At 30.5% G+C, this 23,980-nt stretch overlaps 1 protein-coding gene across 5 annotated transcripts in view; it reads right to left on the bottom strand.

Moving 5' to 3' along the window:
• Nucleotides 1-167: 167 nt before the first annotated feature.
• Nucleotides 168-23,980, bottom strand: part of LOC141460810 (spondin-1) — a 176,053-nt gene continuing 152,240 nt past the window's right edge. For 3 of the 5 annotated variants that reach the window (XM_074141153.1, XM_074141152.1, XM_074141155.1), the window contains exons 3-21: nt 13,506-13,749; nt 12,809-12,953; nt 12,499-12,608; nt 12,207-12,300; nt 11,985-12,108; nt 9,946-10,076; nt 9,769-9,862; nt 9,579-9,674; nt 8,507-8,672; nt 8,240-8,362; nt 8,052-8,163; nt 7,272-7,500; nt 6,013-6,183; nt 3,501-3,593; nt 3,367-3,419; nt 2,724-2,834; nt 2,559-2,640; nt 2,425-2,484; nt 168-1,302 (exon numbers count right to left, since the gene is read on the bottom strand). In XM_074141153.1, coding sequence (XP_073997254.1) covers nt 1,124-1,302; nt 2,425-2,484; nt 2,559-2,640; nt 2,724-2,834; nt 3,367-3,419; nt 3,501-3,593; nt 6,013-6,183; nt 7,272-7,500; nt 8,052-8,163; nt 8,240-8,362; nt 8,507-8,672; nt 9,579-9,674; nt 9,769-9,862; nt 9,946-10,076; nt 11,985-12,108; nt 12,207-12,300; nt 12,499-12,608; nt 12,809-12,953; nt 13,506-13,749 — 2,417 coding nt within the window. In that variant the 3' untranslated portion in view covers nt 168-1,123. The remainder of the gene's footprint in view (nt 1,303-2,424; nt 2,485-2,558; nt 2,641-2,723; nt 2,835-3,366; nt 3,420-3,500; nt 3,594-6,012; nt 6,184-7,271; nt 7,501-8,051; nt 8,164-8,239; nt 8,363-8,506; nt 8,673-9,578; nt 9,675-9,768; nt 9,863-9,945; nt 10,077-11,984; nt 12,109-12,206; nt 12,301-12,498; nt 12,609-12,808; nt 12,954-13,505; nt 13,750-23,980) is intronic. The other 2 variants (XM_074141154.1, XM_074141156.1) reach the window with 2 other exon arrangements.

The raw sequence follows: 23,980 nt of genomic DNA, 5'->3' as shown, positions 1-23,980 counted from the left end.
TTGAAGTTCATTTACATGGATTAGTGCTTGGATGGATATAGCAGATTCTAATTTGGCTAAATAAAATCTGGGATTTCTTGAGTATTTATATTAGGTTAGATTGAATGAGCTACTTTTTGAAAAGTATTATACAAAAAAAAATCATTTTGATAATGATAATACATACAGATGGTTGCCATTTGCGCCTTTATTAGAGGTCCACAAAAGAAATAAATCGTTATAAACTACAAAACAATTGTTTTGACAATTAGTACAATTTCAAATAATTAATACGATGACACAATAATTTCCTATTACGAATATTTTTTTTCCTTTAAAGTTATCACATTAAAAAGCGAAGTCTTTTAGCCATTTCTGCTTGGCAGTATCTATCTTTAAAGTACAAGTAAGAAATTCGTATAAATTACTTCAAAAATTATAGATAATTTTATCTCTGATTTTTGACTCATATTACGAATCTACCCTCGTAATCAATACAAAAAAAAAAAAATTCTAATTAGGCAATCAAAACAATTATTTATATGAAAGAAAGGTTGCTTCTTCTCAGAAAACCGTGATCGTTTTGTTTATGCAGCAAAACATCAAAAGTCTATATGTAGATTTGTAGGATGTATTTTACAACATGAAATATGTAATTATGATACATATAGAGTTTATTTTTCTTGTAATGGTAACAATCAGTTGAATATTTATTTAACGTATTCTTAATGAATGCGGTATTTATTCCATTGGTAAAAAAAATGATTAAGAACCCCTGCAAAGGATCAGATCTTCTATATACATACATATAGCTAGTATTTACTTCTAAGAAATATTACATTTATTACAGATTGTGCTTATACATGTTAACCATACGTTAACTTTCTCTGTATAATCAACTAATTGGTTATTTTTTTGAATAATAATAAAAAGAAAAGTTAATTATTTATACAGATCAATTTCAATTCATTAAAACATTACAACAAAAAGATATAAAGTGTTTTCAAAAAAAAATCACATTTGATTACAAACAATCCACAATACAGAAGTTAGTCAACCAACATTGATACTCGTCATATCACTTTAATTTTCCTTCAGGAATATTTTAAAGATAACTTCTTAAATTTTCTTATTCATAAACTGGTCAATTGTTCCTTCTACAAGCAGAAACATTGCACACTCTTGTTTCTAGCCTTTCTAAACAATTTGCAGGATCACGTGTTTTTATGTAATCAATGCTCCGGGTTCGTTGTTGTACAGAATTTAGTCCACATGTTGCGGAACATAGTGACCAAGGTGTCCAGTCTGAGTATACACAGTCATCTATCAAATACAAAAAAATAAAATAAAAAATAAAAGTCTTCAATAATACACTTAATTGAAAGTACATAGAAAACCAGAATTATCATGTTAAATTGTAACTAATAATACTGTTTCGTTCTTCGAAGAAAAATCCACGCCTTCACACTTTGACCATGAGCCCCTCATCTGACTCCTAAGTCTAATTAAACAGAACTGAATCTAGTGGGTGCCAAGATAGACCCTTCGATCACAATGGCATGGGCATTCCCCCAAATCCCATTGCATTTATTCTTAATGTCTTATCTTATCCCTTGAGTGGAAAAAGTTTTCTTCTTTTTTTACCCTGCAACGTTATCTTTTGCTGCTTCACTGATATTCTCTCTCTCTTGGTTTACTTGTACTCGTAATTTTTTCTTTTAAGCCGACGATAAAAAAAGTAACATTTTAACGGTCATAACTTCACAAAAAATAACGCGATGCATTACTTTCTCGTAAAAAGGATGTAAAATAGTTCGATTCTTTATTTTTGACTGAATTATAAATAACCATTTTTTTGCGAAAACCAGGTATGTATACTATTTAAGGTAAATACCTTTTGTGTTTTTTTAGTAGTTATATATGTAGTACGTATATGTACAGTCTAAGCGAGTTTTGGGATGTGCCCCTGGGGGGTTTAGGTCCATCGAATTTGCAGTTCTAATAATTACAAGTTAAAATGATTTATGAGCGAGTAATAGTGGTCATTTAAGAAATGGGGTTTCTAAAAGTTATTGAAGCGCTACATTTATATATATATAAATATTCAGACAATAACTTCAATGCGAAGATTTTTCTTCTTTAAAGTTTATGCCCATCGTGGTCACTGGCGGTTCTATCGACCATATTTCAGATGTATCGATGCATAGCGTTCGATCTTTAAGCATCACGTTTCAAAGAGGAGATTTTATCCTATGTTAAACATTAAAAAACATCCTGAAAGAACACTTGAAGACAACAAATTGAAAATGTTTAAAACTCGAGGCAACCATCTACTCAATATTAAATATTTTGTACATCAATACAATGGCCGATAAAAATGTTGAAAATGTAGGAAAAACAGATTGTTAAATTTATTAGTGCCATCAACTATTTATTTATTCCAACCTTCTTGAGTAGAATCTTTATAGTCAGACGTGGAGAAATGCATTTCATCGCTGACAAAACCTGGAAAGAAAAGCAATCAGTAATAAATTAAATAGATTTGTGGAGAGATTTAAATCTGTTAATTGGTGACAGACCTGTGGTGCATGGGCCTTTATTGCATTTCTTTCTTCTTATAATTTTCTTGGGACAAGGCTTCCCACCATTTCGTGAGTTTACCTGGGCAAAAGGGAAAATAAACTAAGATAATTATATCGCTACTTTTTTTTTTTTTTTGCAGATACAAAACGCTCTATACTGACAATAATTCTTCTATTTTTCTGCTTTAATCCTCTGCCACAAGAGACTGAACAAGGTGACCAATCCGACCAATGTGATACTTTGCAGTCCACCACCGGACCATAAGGACCAGCCTTTAATAAAAGATAAATTGACTCAGTATTTGCCTAATTAGTTGAGGTAATAGATAAAAGATATTTATTTGTTTTGAAAAGCAGTCCTGGATAAGAGGATTGCTTTTTATCTTATCCTCAACAAGGTTATAAAAGGATAATATTAGGAGTTATTAGAATTTCACTTTTACAGTACATTGAAAAAAAACAAAACAAAACAAACATGCTGAAACTACAGACTTTTGCGTAAGTAGGGCTGGTGTTGAGTTTTTGGTTCTAAAGTTTCATCTTTTCTGTACAGTTACTGGTATTTTGAAGATAGGGATAAGTTATTTTGTAGCAGAGAAGAATTTTAAATGTAATAAATATGTCCGTAGAGACTATTGATAAGTTTTAGAAAACCAAAAACCTTTACATTCAGTGGTTTGTGGAAAATACATATACAAACAAAAAATCATATATGGCTTCCCAACTTCATATCAGTGAGCGACTAAAAAGTTACTTCAATTTTTATTACTATAAACATAAAATGATTAAAGCTATCGATCTTTACCACTAATGAGGCAGGAGCGAATCCACTAAACTGCTCTAACGTTGTTCCTTCTCCTATAACAGATACAAATACAATATTTTAAGCGAGAAAATAATTAAAAAAAAAAAAATTATGAGTAAAAGATCCCAATTTACCTGATTCAGTAACAGGTTCTACTTTTGACAATGATCCCTTTAGCGAGACACCAAATTGTTGTAAACGAGCAGTCCTGTTAGCAATTAACTCCTCTATTAGCAGTATGCGTGCACAAAATTGGTTATTTGGTTAATTAACAAATACAAGGTAGCCAGCCATTTTTATTAGCGGAATATACTGTTAATCATACTGTTATCTTTTGGTCTGGAAAAAGGATGCAATCAATGGAAGCTATTCCAAAAACATTCCAAAAACTTAGTTTATTTAGCAATCCTTAAATAATCTTAATATGATGAAAATTTAAAGGCAAATTTAGATTGTTAGGAAGGAAATTTAAAAATATGCATTTTAGTAAGCTTGCATTCACACTCAATCATGAAATGGGAGAATGTAATGTTTTTCCTAAATGAGTCTTTAAGACCAAATAAAAATAAGACAAAGGGATGCAAATTATTGAATTTGTAGGCAAGTCTGTCTGTATTTTTAATTAAAGCTCAATCCGCTATCTACCATACATTGTATTCCCAACTTACTTATAATTCAAACAATAGTTATTTAAAGTTAAATAATTTTGAACATATCAAATTTTGCATTAAAATTAGAACTGAGTCAATACTATTAAATTATAAATCCTGGTTAAAAGACAGAAATTTTGTTTGTTCTTTGTGCAATCTAAATGCTATTGAAGACACGTTTCATTTTCTAGCAGTGTGCCCAAATTTTAACAGAATTTAGATTAACCTGTTTTAACAGGAGCCAATTGGACAATGAACAATGTTTATTTTATTTAAATGGCGGAGACTGGATGGGTTTGATTAAGTTTGTTGCGTCCTCCTACAGAAATTTTTTAATTAAAGAATTTAATTTTTAGTTAGAAGGGAATATTATTATTAGTATAAAACGAGTATATCTTTATGTTCATGGTATTTATTTCTTATAATTTATTATTTTGTCCTATTTTTCTTTGTTTTTTATAATTTCTAGTTTGATAACAGCTTGACAGACGGTCGAAAGATCATTGTCTAGTGATGTTTTTGTATATTTTTGTATGTACTTGATCAATAAACATCTTTATTCAATCATTCATTTATTCTGTCTGTATTTTCTTCTTCTTTCTAATGCTTTCTGCCATTACAGAAGTTTTAACTTCTATAGAGAAATGAACTATCAAATTAAATTGTAGGAGAAAAATCATACCAAAGAATCAGATGTATTTGTTATGAAAATAAATGTCAGTTAAATATAATTTTTTTTTCTCTTTATGGTTTTTACTAGTGTGTAAATGTGTAAATTTGTTTACTGACTAACCCATTCGAGACGACGATTTTTTTCGAACACGGTCCCCAGGAGCGAATTTTTTTTTCTTTATACTGTTCCTTTTTAATAAAAAAAAACATGTTTACTATGGAATCACCCAATTCGTAAGTGAATTCACATAAATAAGATCATTGCACACCGGGTGTGCAGCTCGCTCCTCGGAAAATTGTAATTAACTACTGCACCCTAGCGGTTACTTGATGTATTTATCCTTTAGAATAGACGTTTTTGTTTATGAAGGACAAAGTTTGTCCCACAGAATGCACTGGTAGATTGACAGTAGTGTTTTTACTATCGGTCCTCCCATTTGATTTTTTTTATGTTGCTTCAGAAAGGGGTTGGTGAAAATGACATTTCATTTAAGAATTTGGATTCTTTTTGGTTACTAGCGTAACCTTATACACCTAGCTAAGTTCTTAAGAGGGATGTACTCAGTTAAAAAGGAAATTAATTGATGTTCTTTAAATAAATCTTTAGCCTTAAGCCTGCGCTGCATGCGTATTCATAGTATTTTACATGTAAGAAAGGCTTCAGATAAATTTTAGATTTTTTGGTTCACAGTAAAGCCAATGCCAAATTTTGTTTTCCTGTAATTTACAGATTTCATTAGTTCAAGAAAAATCTTATTTCGACAACTAGTTTACTCAGACTAACTGATTATTGTACACACGGTGTGCAGGCCGTCTTATAGCCTCGGAAATCAATTGCACATACGGTGTGCAATCGGTCTCGAATGGGTTTTAAAATGAACCATATGTTGTTTAAATCGTCTCACTTCGTAATTTGAACTAAAGATGGAAAGCTTTGAAATAAATGTTGGGAAATAAGTGAGATTTTATAATCCCCGAACACTTAATGCAAGTCTGCCTTAAAGTTAATATAGAAAATAAATAAAGCTTATTATTATTTAAATTTTTAATGTAATCCATTAAAAGCTGTGAACTAACTTAAAGCAAAGGAGAAATAATAGATTTTTCAAGAGGCCAAATTTGAGCTTCGTTATTTAAATTAGATCATGGGTTAACTCCAAATATTATATTACTTAACTTCAATTTATAAATAACAAATTAATATTGCTGCCAAATTTTTCCAAATTTCATTAGCATTTAATAAATGTCCAGCTTCTAGCTTCTCAAAAGTTCAATATTAACTCAAAACTCAATTTGCCCTCTTCCTTTTTAAATTACATTTTACCCTTCAACTCCTTGCAGATTGTTTCACATTCTTCCTGGGTAGAGAATTGATTTCTGTTTCCACGACACCCAGAAAAAGCAAATTTTCGACAAGTGTGAGTTACGGCATCAAAAAACCACTTCTCGAAGTGTCCTCTACAAGGGCCAACTACTTTGGGAAGTTGGCACACCTCTAAACATTAAAATAAAAAGGAAGAAAGAAAGATTTTATTTCTATTTATGTACTGTAGCAGAGAGAATAAAATCTGAGGTTTCAATAAGTAAAGTTCCTACCTAATGGAGAGTTTTTAAGTACATACCGTAATCCCAAGTTAAAATTTATAAACTTATCTAAAAAAAAAGTGTTCAGCTATCTCCGGCTGAAAGATAATATTAGCCCTTAAATCTTAAGGGCTGAATCCGGAATTTCCGCAAGAGAATTCAATGCACTTACAATGAAGCAACTCCCTCCCTTTTTCCATGTTAATAATCATTTTCAAATTTTCCCAGGTTAAAATAAAAAAAAAAATAAAATAAAATAGAATTAACATTTAAACAAGTATAAAGCAACCCATCTTAGTTTAAACTTTGAAATACAATGGTCAGAAAGGTTTCAATTTTTTTTTATAGTATGTATGCTGCGATCTTACGGGGAAATTAGAAACTAATTTGGAACATTAAATTTTAATTACTGCTACATCAATAAGATGCACCAAAAAATATTTAGAGGTTCTCGTTTCGCCTTGATACATCAATTTGAACGAAATCCGACTGCAATAAAACAATGATATTTCATTGCTGTTCTTAAAAAAAAATAGGGCAGGCTCATTTAGTCGTTAGATAAATTTGCAATAGATATTAGTAACTATGATTTACTTATTTCTTTGTTTAAAAAAAGTCTGTAATTATTATCTTAAACTTTTCTATGCCAAGTCAAGATTTTAATAAGTTCCACTCTCACTAGCAATAATATTCTTGATAACCTTTAGAAATCATGCTATTAGAAATTTTCCATTTATGCAAACACTTTAAAAACTTTGGTTGCTTCTACAGCTTATCTCAGAAATCAATAAAAAGAAAGAAGCTCCTACTTTATAAAAACCATACAGTTTTAACTTGAAAAGGTAATTTGGATCCTCAAACCTCTGTAAGGTTTAATTGGACAACGTATACTTATTTTCTCCAAACAGGTAGCTAGTCTACTATTCTGCTACGGCACTGACTTAATCTTTAATTTTGAATATAAATATATTTTTCTACATCATTGATAAAACAAATTACCCCTCGCCTGGTCTGGCGTCAACTGACAATTTGGCAAATCTGAACAAGAGATTGTCTCCATAGTTTTGATTCCTGAACAAGGATCATCTGCCGTTGGAGAATTTGATTTTTTCGGACTGAGAATTTCTCGTTTACGAATTCTTGATCCTTGGCCACAAGTCACAGAACATGTAGACCATTCCGACCAAGGGCCTACTTCGCACTTAGTGCTTAGAGCGGCAGCCATTACCTAAAAATATTTGGAATTTTATATTAGTTCTTAAAATATTTCTAAGGCGGATTCATTCACATTCACATAAATATATAATATATACACAACATACAGCCTCAAAGGTTGATCGTCAAAGACTTTAGGTAGAATATGTCACCTATTATTCAGACCATACCATTATTCATGGTTGTGTGATTAAAATTAGCGTTGAGAAGGATAAAAAATATTAAGAAAAAAACAAGAAAAAAAAAATAATCGAAACGTCTTAGAATTTAAATAAAATATAAAATTGATTTGCTGGAAATAACACAATTAAAAGTATTTCGGAATCAGTTAATGAGAAAAAATCCCTTTTTATGTTTAAGAAAAATTATTAAATTAAACTGAGTTTAGCAAAACTATGGAATACTGATGTTCATGTCGGTTGTAGTAGGAATCAACGGCGAATGATGTTACCTAATATTACTGGTACTGTGACCGGCATTATTGATTTATAAATGTCATTTTGTAAACAAAATAATCTCATAACGATTCCATTAAAATGCAAAATATAAAAAAGGGCTTTATACCTGACATTCTTCTCCTTCTTCGCCAATGCATACATCATCTTCTTTCAAAACTAATGGGTTTTGCGTAAACATACATTTCTTCCAATTTCTTCTGTTTTCTAAACGTCTGAATCTAGTTGTAACATTGATGTTAGTATTGAAGCAACTTTATTAATGATAGAAAGTTGCGGAAGATGCAATAAACTGACCTATGTTTAACACCTTTGCCACATGAAACAGAACATCCTGACCATTGTGACCAGGAGGTAACAGCACAGGTTTCATCAGGTTCAGGTTCCTTTTCTTGGCTGGTTACTCCAACAGTCCCATCCCTGAATTAGAGATATTTTCTAAAACTTTTCTGCACCTTTTTTTATTGATACTTACGAGTAATTTAGTTTAAGATAAAAAAGAGCGAATGTTTCGAATGTTACTAAATAAATCAATTTCAGTTGGCCTAAACTTAAATACACTACCTGCAAGGAATGCCAGAATAACAATAAGATCTGGTGGTAAGTTCTCTATTGCAGTTCTTTAGTGATGCAAGATTTTCGTTCTTATAGAACCTTTGCCTAGAGCGCTTTCCTGATCCACAACTGACTGAACAAGGACTCCAATCAGACCATTCTCCTACTTCACATGCTGAAATATTTTTTTTCGTTTTGATCAGTTTAAAGAGTTTTGGAAATATTTTCAATTCAAGAACCTCATTTATTTTTATTTTATTTTATTTAAAGACAAAATTATGTAATAATTTAGGAAGGATATTAAGAATTCTCAGAAACAGGCTTGAATCCTTTCTGTGGATAGACAGAATTCTGAACAGTTCCTGGACACCTTTTGAAAACTTTAGCTACACTGCACAATTAATAAATTTGATAGATAATTTGTAGAAAGAATAATTTTACACCCTCAGAAGTCGATGCGCCATGAAAAAATAAATAAATAAATAATAATAATAATAATAATAATTTTTTCCCTTGGGAGCAACAAAGAAAGTCACATAACTAATAACTAACAAAATTTGGATTTTTTGGTTATACAAAGAAATAAGGGCAAAAGCTGTGACTGATCAATGCCCAACTTGATAGTTGACAAAAAAGGATGGAAGTAATTTTTTGAGCATCCATCGCTTCTCAACAGGCGTTTCAATCAAACGTTTTGTTATAATTAGAGAATATTTGATAAAACTACTTCTGTTCCATAGAAGAAGAGATGGTCAAAGAGCGGGTTTGCGAAAGTCTTTGAAGGGGAGGAATAAGCCATATAAGCTATCAAACCACTCCTGAATCCATATGTAAGCTGAGTCTTTATCAAAAATCCAGACTTGACCTTTGGAAGTTGATGAAATGATAATGGCGGAAACTAAATAGAAATATAGTTATTTTACGGCAGTTTTAATGTTTTCTAGAAATCCTATAAAAAAGAATTGATATTTTGAAACTTAACCATAGATTGCTATCACACGTTAAATTCAATACATTCATAAAACTAACAATATTTAAAATAAAATTTACACATTTAGTTGAGAATATTACATGAAATTACCTTCACTGTTATCCTCCATAGTAACATCAGAACAACTCTTCTCGTACAATCTCTGTCTAATAAGATGGAGTCTAGCTAAAGGCTTCATTTCTTGTCCTGTAAATATTTTTTATAAAACAAATTTTCTGGTTAATATACAAAGCTCAGAATTAATAAATTATGGATAACAAAGCAATCAGAGTGCATATACCTGATGGATCATAAAAAGGTGATCCTGGATCAGCTGGAAAAGAAGAGGTTATTCTTCTAATGTGATCTTTAGGTTCTGTAGGCATGTCTGGTGACTAGAAGTAATAATTCAAACAAAAATGTCATAATTATGGTAATTTAAACTTAATATACTAATTATTCATGCATTTTTACTCACAGTGTATGTAATTCCAGAATCGGTTCCAACATCCCAAGGATAGAGATTCAACATTTTATTTTCTAGCCAACTGCAGTTTGAAAGACATAATTCCAGAGCTGATACTCCAACAATCCAATCTGGAGATGGATCTATAAATAATAGTAGCAAAAAAAAATGGTGAAACCCATTGAAGTAATCACATTATTTTAAAGAGTTTTTTTTATAGAACCACATTTTACACTGACTGCCAATAAAGGCTATTTTTCTGGTAAAGAAAGCGATGTAGAATTATGAAATCGCGAAAATTAAGCACAATATTGTACAAAGCTTCCCTTGGTCTAGTGGTTACGAACCACGGCTTTGTAAGTGGGACAAGCCCAGTTCGAAAGCCGCGTCTAGCTACTTTTTATTAGAAAGAAAAAAAATGTTTATAAGTAAACTGTACTTCCGCCTACCGTCCACGGCACGTAATTGGTAGTTGGACATTAAGCCCCGCCTGAATAAATAGGCGATATCACTTTACCTTATAGATCAAAATAAACAGGAAATAATGTCAACAAAATAGTGACATATATTAATAATAAAAAAGATACTGTACCCGACTTTTGTCACTTAATTTAGTTAGAGGAGGTTCCTATAAAAATTAGAATCTAAATAATCAGTTATTTTATTTGAAGATTTATTACTTAAGACCTAAGATTTTTGTATTTAAGGGTGGGATTTTAATCTTCAGCAGATTAATTTGGGTTGGATAAACTATAGAAGATTTTGGTTGATTTTACTTTCGGGAGACTAAAAATCTTTCAACTCACTGAAGAAAAAAATTATTTGATTACAGATTTTAAAAGTTGTTTTTAATTAAGTCCATAATTCTAAATTCTTCTTCTCCATTACTCTAATAATCAATTAAACCAAATTGTTATCTGATATTGTTAGATACAATGTTCTACGAAACAATTTAATAACAAAGATAGTTTATTAGCATAGTTTGCTCTAGTTCCATTCAGTGAGATGAAAATAGCTAATTTTGAAGAATCCGAATAACGTGACTTTAAAGGAATTAAAATGGTAGTAAATTTTATGTTTAAAAAATGTAAACCTTTGTAGTTTTTTTAACAGTGGATCGTGAATAGACAAAACAAAATATAAATAAATATAGTTTATAAAAAAAAAATTCTAATGAAAATTGCGTTTATTTGGATTGGACATAAATTAATATAAATGTTTCAAAAAATGACTGAAGTTGCACGGTGAAAAAGAAAATATTTTTTTTAGAGACTGACAGTTATAATTTTTTGCAAATATTTGTTGATCAATATTGAGACACCATTTGAGATTCTCAAATATTTGAGATCAATATTTATTATAACCATTATTAGGAAGGTAATTCTGCATCATGTAAACTCAACCATAAAACAAAACCAAGGCCAGAGAACCGTAACCAAAGAATGAAGGAATGCGATTGAAATTATAGGATATGACTGCACATAGGTTGCAGAAAGTATTAAAGAGATTGGGAAAGAAAACAACAGGAAAAAGCAATGATTAACATGTGGAAGATAAGTAAAGAGACGGGGGTTAGCGCCGAGACTGAAAAGAAAAGAGAAATGGTGCAGGGAACTTTGGAGGTATAAGAATGCCTATCTATGTTTAATGATATTAAAGGAATGATTTGCTTTGGATTTGTAATTCTGCATAACCCAGCATCCGCCTTTACAGTTTGAAGGGCTAAAGCTGTTTTGAACATTAAACCACAACGTTTGGAATTTTGGAGGACTACCATGCTAGACGAAATTTAAGTTGATAGTAAAGAAGTGTTGGCAGCATAAACCGATTATAACTCCAAACATCTCAGCGTTGCAAATCTTAAGGCTTTAGTAAAAAAAAAAAAAACTCTGAAGTTATAAGCAATGTATTTTTGCTGATAAACGAACTAATTTGTTGTATGTATGAAAAAAATGTTACTTAAAAGTCCACAAGAGTAAATACTATCTTATTTCATTAAATAATTAATTTAATTCTAGAAATTCTTAGAATAAATGGTAATAAATACTTACCAATCATAGAAACAAGAGATATAAGATGATGTTTGCTATCAACTCTAAATACAGCAAATGTTTTCCCAGTAACATTGGGGTAACTAATTCCTCGGGCTTTGATAATTGTACGGATATTTTGACTCTGAAAATTTATGAATTTTATAACTATAACCATGATTACCACAATAACTGTAAAAATTCTCTTAATTTAGTTTATCACATCAATTTGGATTTATTAACCTGAGATTTAAGTTCAGATTCCAATTGTCTTGTAGAACCCAATTCAGCTACTTCTTCCAAACCTTCGGATGCAATGCCACCATAATCCCAGAACCTGATACAACAATGATAGTCAAAATAAACTGCTCATATCTATAATTATATATTATTATTATTATTATTATTTATTCTTATTTTTGTTTGGGCTTCTAGCCCGTACAAAAAGAGTTGGATACATAATTGAGTACAAAATACATTCATACAAGTAATAGTGAATATCTATAATTATATAAATTTTTATTAAGTCACACACCTGTAGTCTGTAGAATGCGATGCGCCAATAACGTCACTGAATCTGGTCATCCAATTATCTGGAAAATCTTTGGGATGAGTATGTCTTGACCAAAGTCCTTCAAAAGTCACCTAAAAAAGTTAATTGTATGACATTTATTTTAAGTTCTTATTTTTAACTTTGTTCATCTTGTTTAAAAACAAAATGACAAGGAATAGAATTTTATCGGAACAGAATTAGAGAAGTGGATGAGGAGGTAACTGCAATCTTTTCAAAATCGAACGTAATTCACTTTTTGAAACAACACAAGAAAAAGTGCTACTTCTTTTACCTCATATTTTGCTTCATCACAAGCACAGCACTGTTGATTGATTTCGGGTTGTTCATCGATGGTTTGCTGTAGATCCTCGCAAAGTATTATTGAAAGTGGTTTGTCGCCCTGGTACCATAGATCCTTGCGTTCTATTACAGTTGCGCTACATTCAAAAAGTTGTCGTAAATTTTCACATAAAACACTTGTAAACTCAACTCAAGCTACTCTCAAAAGTTTCAGTTTGGCTTATATCCTTTGTAAATCAATGTGATATTTTAATTTAACAAATAATAATTTGTCTAGAAAGGTAGAAAAATAATTTAAAATGAATATTTACATTTTTTTACAGTAATAAAATGTTTGTTATGTTACTACCATCTAAGAGAAGAATTACTGCTAAGAATAGTAACTTAATATGTTGCACCGTTTCCAGAGCAAATGTTGATCTGATTCGTAATCTAATTTACGATCAGATCAAATTTGGACTGTGTTTAATTCTTCTTTGTTTTTCAAGAACAAAATCACTGAAATAAACTAATGCTTAAAATAGTAAGTACGCTAAGTATGTAAATATGCATTAAAAAAATAGAATACTAATTACCAATTGCATTTCTAAATGCTATCCTTATTTTACTATTTCACAAAAGCATTTTTTATAATACCTTATTAATCTCTAAAGAAATAGGTTAATATATTATATATATATATTTTCAACCTGAATATAACGCAGCCTGTCCCCGGTGGTGGAGCGCTCCACATAGCTTGTACTTCTGTTTTCATAACAAGTGATGTATGGGTAATTGTATTTGGACAATCGTCTGAATATTTAGTTAAGGAGTCTCCAAAAAGATGTAGATTTCCTGCTGCAGCACCTGTTCTACTAGTAGTATCAACTGTCAGTGAGAAACCAATAAATCTGGCCATAATTGTGGATCCTCTTGGACCTCCTTTTAGTGACACTGTAACAGAATTCACAAAAATATTATTCACTAATGCTCTTCTTTTTTTTTAAGATATCAATTTTAATTCAAAAATATAAAAATTATTAAAAACAATCTTGTAACAGAATATTAGGTTATAAATAAATGAGTACATTTTGATTTTATGAATTGAATACTTTATGGTTAATATTTTTCGAAGTTGAATTAGAAATAACTACATTATCGTTTTTAGTTCATCTAAATTGATTTTGTATTAAATAGAGGACTTGAATATGTTATTTCAAATTAAAGTTTTGGAAACCAATAATAACAGCTTTTCAAGTTGCTACCGAAAACGAAATGGATTACAACTTAGTGCTGCAATCTGCCTTAACGTTTGGAACTAACATTTTAAAAGACCCTGACCAAGTGTTTTGTCACATTACTCTATTCCAGGGATGGCGAACCTTTTTGAGACGTGGGTCAAATTTTGTTCACTTTTTTTTTTTTTTAGTGCCAGCTCTCTTGGGGCCACAAATTTGCACAAGAGTTAAGTTTAAAAATTTTAAACTGAATATTTTCAAAACTAAACATCTTTAAAATTTAGTTGGCTTAACGGGTAAAACGGGACGAAACAAGTGCTATGGAAGTCTCTTTTTACAAACTTAACTGAACAAAACCTTACAAAAGTGTGTTTTATCTGAAGAAAAAACTAAATATGGTTATTTGCTTTGGGTTGACGATTTTTTTTTAACAAACAAAATATGAGTAAAATTATACATTTTATTTGATATTTTGTAAACACTTTTGCTTTATTTCAAATACTACAAAAGCATTTGTCGTCATTTGCGTTTTAGAACTGTAATGATCAAACTAAAGGTTATAGATAGCATTTAAATAGCTTTTGTGTCAATGCGAGATTGAAAAAAATACAGATAGAGTATAAATTATACACACAATTAGAAAATCTAAATCAACCCGCGTAAATAAACAAATGGTTGCCTAGCAATTTTTGGTCAGTGTATGACCCGCGGTTCATAGGTTCGCCATCACAGCTCTATTCTATACTTTTATGCTTGGTCACAACAGAAGATTAAAAGCACTAATTAGATGAACAGAGAATGAGATTGCTAAGGGTTAGTACACTGGATTCAGTAATGCATGAACATCCCTGGTTACTCTTAACATTTTTTGTTTTCTTTCTAGAAGCCCTCTACCGTTCTCGCTTAATGTTTAAAAAAATTTTAAACATTTAAAACCCTAACGATTTTCTGTTCATTGCCCTCTCGAGTAAAATATTTCTTTCTTTCATTCGTGGGAATAACAAACATTTGTGCTCTATGATTAAACTGAAAAAAAAAAAAAAAATATTTCCGTCAGTTTAAAGTAAATGAGAATGTTGAAAATGAAATAAAGAATAGAAGCACAATAATAAGAGCTTTGCAAGATTAACTGTAAAAGATTACGACTACTGCTGGATAGTTCAATCCCTCACTACCGCCAAGTACAATAACTAGAATGCGTTCTCAGCTGCAGCTGTTACTAAGAAATTAAGAGCACTTTACTTCCTTTCCGAGAATAAAACAACGGGCATGTTTAATGTTTACGGCTTGATGTATACCATTAATCTTAAGCTTTTAACAGTTTTCTTTTTATATTTCAATTTCATTTTCTTTTCTTTTAAATGGATAAGGAAGCTTCATTAATCTCTAAAGAGCTGGAGAAATTACACATTTTCCAGGATGCAATTTATCAGATTGCAAAAAACAGTAAAAATGTGAAGAAGTTTACCAATGTTACCAAATTATTTGAAGTTATTTTAAAAATTGTTTTTTAGATAAAATAATTTATTTTGTAATAAAAATAAGTGATTAATACAGTTCTGATTTGAAACTTTTGTTTGTATCTATCATCACTTAGAACGATATTAAAAACTGAAAAACAGTTAAAATTCATTCTTGTTATAATATACTCGTTAAAATTTATTCGATTCTTCATGTCTCCGATTCACAACATAAATTTAGCATCAATATTTCTGTTTAGTTTTATTGCAATTATGGTTATAGATTCGTATGGAAATATTATACTTAAACGTTGCAAGACAAACCAATAAATCGATACCTGTATTATACCTCGTGCATATACAGGGTGATCCATTTAAAACGCACCAATCGCTAATAACTTTTTAGGAAAGCGGAATTTCGAAAAAACCCACGAAGTAAACTATATGTTTTTTTGGGTCTAGTTTGCAAATTTACCACCCCCGATGCTGTATCTTCATTTTTGGCGGAGTTACGGCTAAAAACCGGTTTGGGGTTACATAAGGACCACTAGTTTTGACAATGATTACGAAAACTACATAAAAAACTGTGAAAAATGACGTTAATCCCATTTTGATATCTCTAATATTAGTTGAGATATTTAAGATCAAAGTTATAATTTTATTTATTCGCGAACGGTTTTCAGTATTAATTTTCCACCAGAAATACACGTTTTTGGGAGGTCCTCTGACTGCAAAAAATGTTATTTTTGACGCTAAGAACAAAAATAATAATAATTGAAGATTTTACAGAATGGAGGGTAATGTAATGGTTGTGGGTGAATCAGGATAAATTTGTTTTATCATCAAATAAAAGCAATCATCACATCATTTTAATGCACCCAGTATGCAAGACTTCTCGACCTAACATTACGGTAAGAATCTCTTGCCAGGGTGTTGGTTTGGTGGTCAAGAGCGTGGCTTTGTAAGTGGGAAATCCTCAATTCGAATCCCGCCTATGATTACATTTTATTTAAAAAAGTATGATTATTTTTTAAGTAATAAGAATAACTGCATTCGCGGGATTCGAACTGGGGATCTCCCACTTACAAAGCCACGCTCATGACCACTAGACCAACACCCACTCCTCACTGGCAAGACATTCTTACCTTAATCATAGGTCAGTAACTCTTGCATACTGGGTGCATTAAAATGGTGTGATGGTTGCTTTTATTTGATGATAAAACAAATTTATCCTGATTTTACCCACAACCATTGCATTCTCTACATTCTTTAAAATCTTCAATTATAACTATTATAGTTCTTAGCGTCCAAAATAACATTTTTTTGCAGTCAGAGGACCTCCCAAAACGTGTATTTCTGGTGGAAAATTAATACTGAAAACCGTTCACGAATAGATAAAAATGTAACTTTGATCTTAAATATCTCAACTAATATTAGGGATATCAAAACGGGATTAACGTCATTTTTCACAGTTTTTTATGTAGTTTTCGTAATCATTGCCAAAACCAGTGGTCCTTATGAAACCCCAAACCGGTTTTTAGCCGTAACTCCGCCAAAAATGAAGATACAGCATCGGGGGTGGTAAATTTGCAAACTAGACCCAAAAAAACATATAGTTTACTTCGTGGGTTTTTTCGAAATTCCGCTTTCCTAAAAAGTTATTAGCAATTGTTGCGTTTTAAATGGATCACTCTGTATTTAATTTTTTAATTCGAATTGATTCTAATCGATATTCTTTTGAACAATATGTTCAGGAAAATAAACTTTTTATCTCGCTGAAAACATTTTTTTAAACTAAACAAGTATTTTTCCTAGGGACTGAAGTCAGCGAGGCGGCCCGTCAACATTTCACGAAAATTTTGATAAAATTACACTGTGCAGTTCTTAAGTGAAATATTTCAAAGAATAATGTAATGTTTATGCATTATTATTCGAGTTCAATTACAATTTTAGAGCCGAATAAATTATAAAAATATCAATACCAATCTGACTGATATACTAGTGATAATGATCGCTTTAATGTAGTAGAATAAAATCTGTAATTGTTAGTCAGGTTAAATAGTAAAACTTTAGGTGGCATTGCAGGAGAAATAGAATAAAATCTGTAATTGTTAGTCAGGTTAAATAGTAAAACTTTAGGTGGCATTGCAGGAGAAATAGAATAAAATCTGTAATTGTTAGTCAGGTTAAATAGTAAAACTTTAGGTGGCATTGCAGGAGAAATAGAATAAAATCTGTAATTGTTAGTCAGGTTAAATAGTAAAACTTTAGGTGGCATTGCAGGAGAAATAGAATAAAATCTGTAATTGTTAGTCAGGTTAAATAGTAAAACTTTAGGAGGCATTGCAGGAGAAATAGAATAAAATCTGTAATTGTTAGTCAGGTTAAATAGTAAAACTTTAGGTGGCATTGCAGGAGAAATAGAATAAAATCTGTAATTGTTAGTCAGGTTAAATAGTAAAACTTTAGGTGGCATTGCAGGAGAAATAGAATAAAATCTGTAATTGTTAGTCAGGTTAAATAGTAAAACTTTAGGTGGCATTGCAGGAGAAAGCTTAACTAATAATTTAATTTGTAATAATAATATAATTTTGTTGTTGGTTACACACTTTTTACAAGAAAGAAACTGATTGCAATGTAAAAGGGTGTTATAAAACAGTGAGACCCATATATTACTGGGAAACATAATCACAAGGGTGAATGCAAGGTGGGAATTTCATTATCCTTCTATTTTCAATTCATGAATACCCTAGTAGATTGAATATCTGCCTTGAGTACGTAGGGGTAAAGAAATAACTGTTTTTAGAAAGAGAAAACTTTATAAAAGTGTGTTTCAAAACGAAAATAATGAAATCTGATTCTGACTTGAAAAAAATAAGTCAAATCTAATATTAAATACGAGTTTTTTTTGTTGTTGTTGTTTTACTCTAATCAAATTTGGTAAACATTATTTTTCTTTGAATTTTTATTTACTTCATACGATCTGCTAAAAACTTTTTTTAGAAAATAAGAGTAAACTTTATACACTTGACTTCAATAAATTTTAGATACATATTCTTCTTAAGTAGAAAATAGATTATAAAATCTAGTGATTCTGATTAATGAAAATACTTTGGTGGAATTATTTGAATTAATGAATTAATTTTAATATTGTTGCAAACCATTTCCCTGCTTGGCACAAAATAATTTAACAGATTCTACATAAAATGAAATTTGGAAAGAGCAAAACAATCATATTGAAGTAATTAAACAAGAATATTAAGTAATTACTTTATTTTTCTCTTTGCGCATGAGTGGTGAGAAGTGTTTGTATCCAGTTAAAGTGTTTTAGACTGGCACAACAGTAATGCTTCAAATCATTTTAGTTCTCTTTCTAATCAACGATAAGCAATTCCATTCTCTTTTCGTTTCTGGAGTAGGCGATAAAACAAAAGCCTACTTCTTTCATTAACTCTCTCTCGCTAACAGAAAGAAGGGGATTATAATTAATTGCTTCCGATAAGAATAAAAATTCTTTCTTATTTATTTGATTATGTCTTAGTTTTAGACTGGTTAATTCTCTTTTATTAACTCTGCTTTCTATTTTCTTAGTCTATGTCTTAGTTTAATTTGTACAATACAGAATGGTAAGTAAACATTTCTCTTGAGGAGAAATGTTAAGATTCTTGTTATCTTTAATTTCTTAAAAAAATAATTAGTACATTGTGGAAGTGAGCTTTTAGTAAAACTCACACAGTTCCTGACAAAATGTAGGCTAGAATTAAATGAGTCAAATTTGATATTTCGTATTGATGCAATTCGACACGAAACAGCAATCGATCGATTGGAAGTGACACTCAATCGAATAAACTTTTGTTTTTATTCCAAACCACCATTCAGTTATTATAACAATATTTGTGCCGTTTATTTTGAAAGTGGGGCAAGTCCATTTAAAGTTTTGCGGTTCAATAAATTTAAAAATATTGGTAAATATTAATAGACACATTTTTTTTTGTATTTTGTGGTGTTAGATAATGTAAGTTTATAATCCAATAGTGTTTATAGTGCTGGCTAAGAAAAATAAAGGTTTTATTATAACTAAATGGACTTGCCTCACTTTCAAAATTAATGAATTATTGTAATCGTTGATTTAAATGGATAATATTTCAGTCGTATCAGTCCTTTTTTAACAATAAAAACAAAATACTAATCGATAGTTCAACTATTCTTCTTCTTTTTTTGAATCATTTTGGTCCGAATTGCCTTCGTATTCAGATTCTGATTCCAAGATTCTTCTTTTATTACCGATTGTCATGGGTCTTATTTCTACAAACATAATAAAATTACTTGCAAATGAGGATTTCATTGAAATGGCGTTATTACCCAGAAAAGTATTTTTATTTTATATTTCTTACCTACCAAATTCACTTTCAGATGCATCAGAGTTACAATTACCGTTGTAATCGGTTTCAGCCATTTTTCCTTTTTATAATATAAACCACAATCCGTTATTAATTTTCAAATAATGAAACTTTTTTCGGACACCGAGCACAAAACAACACAACTTACTTGATAGCCGATAATATAAGTCCAATATTAAACAATTTACAGTTTTTCAGAGCCAATAGTACTAAGATTTCCCGATGTTGGTGCTATTATCGAAACACAAAATTAAGATGTACTTATTATTATTAAATAATAATAAATTTTATGAAATATTGTACAATCACCGATTACCAATACCAAAGATAGATAGATAAGACATGATGTTAAACCATCACATTTGCTTCACCATACAGCAACCGGAGTTAAATTTTGCTGTACGGTTAAATAATTTCAACCTAAGATGGACTTGCACCATTTTCAAATTAAACATATTTACAATATTGTTAAGAGCTAAAACTTCAATCTACCAAATATTAGGATTCTGAATTTTTTTTACTCTAAATTGTTTACAGATAAAAAGATCATACTAAGTTTTATCTATAATTACCATTATCTACATTTTTTTCAAAAATGGACTTGCCCCACTTTCAAAATAAACGGCTCATATCTGACTCATAAATAATACAAATAGTAAATTAACGTCTTAAATTCATATTTTGGGATAATTAAAAGCGACGTTTAAAATTGAAATTTCAGGGAGCTTTTTCTTGATTTGGAGATATCTCAATAAACTACTCAACCTGAGTTTGTGTATGCACTAAATGCATGTAGATCTTTAATTTGTATTTATAATATTTTCTCAGAAAAGTCATTTAAGAGGGATTCTAGGAAATTTGGAACTCTCATAAGTCTCTCAATAGATTTTATTTCTGAAGGCGAAGAACATTTAATAAAAATTTATCCATTAAAGAGAGATTTGCAAGTTAGAACTTTGCGAATTACAGTCAGAGATGTGGCAAATGTTAACAAATGACTCTTTTTTCTTATAAAAGTAACAATACTTACTGTATATTAGTGAAACCTTCCTTGATGTTCAGTTTGGTATTTGTGACAGAAACTTTGTAAGTACTTGATGAACTGTCAATGGATAATCAATGGTTGTAGCCATCATCTATTCAAGCAATTAGTGTAGGTTTCGATTTGAATAAAGTACAGTAATTCGATTGTTACCGAATGATCTACGAACTTTTCAGTTGAACCCCCAATCCTACAGCAGACTGTACATGAACTTAATATTTATTAATACCGATTAAATATGTAAAACGTAATTTAATATTAATAATCTCTCGCTTAAGCTACGCTGCACAATTAATGATGATAATATATGTAAAAGAAAGATAAGCTTTAACTTATTGGTTCAAATAAAGCCATGATTTGGGAGATGAAACCGTTCCTATTGGATTGCCACAATGAGATAAGTTACGGTTCATTGCTCCACCATCATTAGCACCATGGCTTTCACTATAACCTCACTAACTCCGACACAAAAGCTAATTTGAAAAGGCTACCTTTCTTATCATTAAATGCAATCTATACCAACACTTTCATAACCTGTTCAATTTAGTTGGTTACAATCAGCCAGGTTGAAAGAATAGAATGGGAAAATTTGAAAAAAAAAAAAAAAAATGTCTGATATGAAGTCCTCACCAGGGGCAAAGCTTCGTTTTAGGATCCAACGCTGAATTTACCCAAAATATTGTTTGAAAAAAAAAAACCTTGCTTTTATTAGCCTTTTATAGCCACCCAAGTTTCAGCCACCGCTGCCGTTATAAAAAAAATCATCTTGAAGTACATGCTCTACGAATAAACGAAGCCTAAACGTTCAAAGGCTAGCGCTTTTCGCAGCCTCCTGCATTTGTGCACATAATCCACTCCAAATGTGATTAATGCTTAATATTATCGAGAGCTGTAATATCAACATAACTGTTGAAGTGTGTTGATAGTTTGTGAGAAGGCTAGCCTTTCAGCTCACTCTGGGAATTGTCAGAGAGAGAGATTAGTTCATTTTCATTTTAAATTTAAAAACTTAATTAAATTTAAAGGTTCTATTTTTAGTTCAGTGTCCAGTTAGAAAATTCGTTCGCCATTCTGGCCAGGCGTACGACTGTCTCTTACCTGTATTTGTGAGATTCAATTGAATTCAGATGAAAAATGCAAATTACTTTTTACTGAATTATTACATTATTTTAGAACAACAAAATAATTTAGCTCTAATTGAAAACGAAAATACTTTACCAGATACTTTTTCAGAATCTCTGTCTATCTTCAATTACTAAGATAATACTAATAATCGAGTTTATTAAGAAACAACACGCATACAAAAACAAAATATTCTCAGAGAACCTAAACTAAATAATCAAAATAATAAAAACATTCTTTGTTTACCAATACAACACATCTTGGGCATGGACTTAACATAGTCCGTCTGCTCAAGTTCAATCCAAATAACCACGTTAAGCAACTGATATTCGAATGATAAGTATTCTCTGACGACTACAGCGCTTATTGTTGTGGGTAACATAACCTACAATGATAGAAAACACAATAATGCAAGTTTTAGAAATTAAGTTATAATTTGAAAGTTTTTGTTCCAATAGTTCCTTGATTTCGAAACAAGTTTTGAAGAATTATTTTTGATCTTATATTCTTTCCCCACTTATACACATATACTTTGCTTAGTCATAGATTTAAATAGCTTCTTGATGAGGTATATAATGATTTTTAAATTTTCTCTCTAACTTTTTGACTAAAAACAGTTTAACTGCAGTAAAGAAAAATTGAAGGCAAAGACAAATGGACTAACAGCTTGACCCAGTTTTGGCATCGTATTCTCGCATAAGAAATGACTCTAATATGTAAATAAGTAGCCATCATTATGACTACAGTTTTTAAAGTTATATTTCATTTTACAAAAATTTGAAACAATCCACCATATTCTTTCTTTTAGTTGCAGGAGAAGTTAGAGAAGAATCTGATATGAACATTCACACTTTTTGTTTTTTTTTATTGCAGTTGTTACAATTTTAATTTTCCATATTTCCTTTAAATACTAAACTTTCCTTAAGTGAAAAGTTACTTTGACTGATTAGTAAATTAGTGTTTCAGAAAAGAACAACATCCATTCTAAGCTGCGTCATCTTCTGTCTTCAGTTTTAGAGTCACAACTACCATCTTAGAATCCCCTAAAGGAGTTTGTTTAAAAGCAAGCCATGTTTAATGAACAATTATTAAAATTTGGAATTTTGATAATGCTCTTATCATCTACCCCTTCATATTCTAAGGGCCAATATCCTTATCCAAATGCTATTTCTTACCATTCTAAAGATGTTGAAGATAGTAAAGGTGAATTTCTCAGTGCCTCACTTGTGGAGAGCTATGTTCAACAGATAATAGAGGAAATAAGTGATTTTATCTGGTGTACTTGCACAGGTAATGAAATCTACATAACACTATAGTGGTAATTAAGAAACCGCCTTTCTCTGATAACCTGCCAAAAAAAAACCTCCGTTTTCGTGGTAAACTGTTTCGAGCATGTGATAAGTAAAGTTGCACACCTGCTTAGCAAATTGTAGTAATCGATATCTTATTAGCGAAAGCGATGAGAGTATCGAAATAGAATACAATATTTGAGCTTCATGTACTTAAACGTTTTTTAAAAAATTCTGTTCTCCCCAACACAAATATCAAACGTTAAAAAAATATTTTCTTGTTATTAATGGGTCCTCAAAATGTGCTCTGCTGCTGAATTGACGAAAAGATTTCGTCAATCGTCCTAAACTCCATCAGCGTACTCTACTATCTAATCGACTTCAAATCCTGTTCATTCTAATGACTTTTCTTTGAAACTGTAACTTTAACTTAACTTTAAATTGGCTTGAACATTGTACAGGTGAAGGAACTAGAACTAAATTAAATTGGCATTTTGCCATAACTTAATTTAAAATGCTTATACTTTTCTTTTTTTAATCTTCTTATTAACCAAAACTATTACTCCGTCTGTTTTTCTTGATTGAATGGTAATTACGTACCAAAAAAAAAAAAAACCTTCAACATTTTATAGGA

Source organism: Rhodnius prolixus, unplaced genomic scaffold (genome assembly GCF_049639745.1).
Source record: "Rhodnius prolixus isolate KJV_2025 unplaced genomic scaffold, Rpr scaffold_6, whole genome shotgun sequence".
NCBI classification, from domain to species: Eukaryota; Metazoa; Arthropoda; class Insecta; order Hemiptera; family Reduviidae; genus Rhodnius; species Rhodnius prolixus.
The sequence above is the reverse complement of the archived record's forward strand: the minus strand, read 5'-3'. Positions and strand labels throughout refer to the sequence as shown.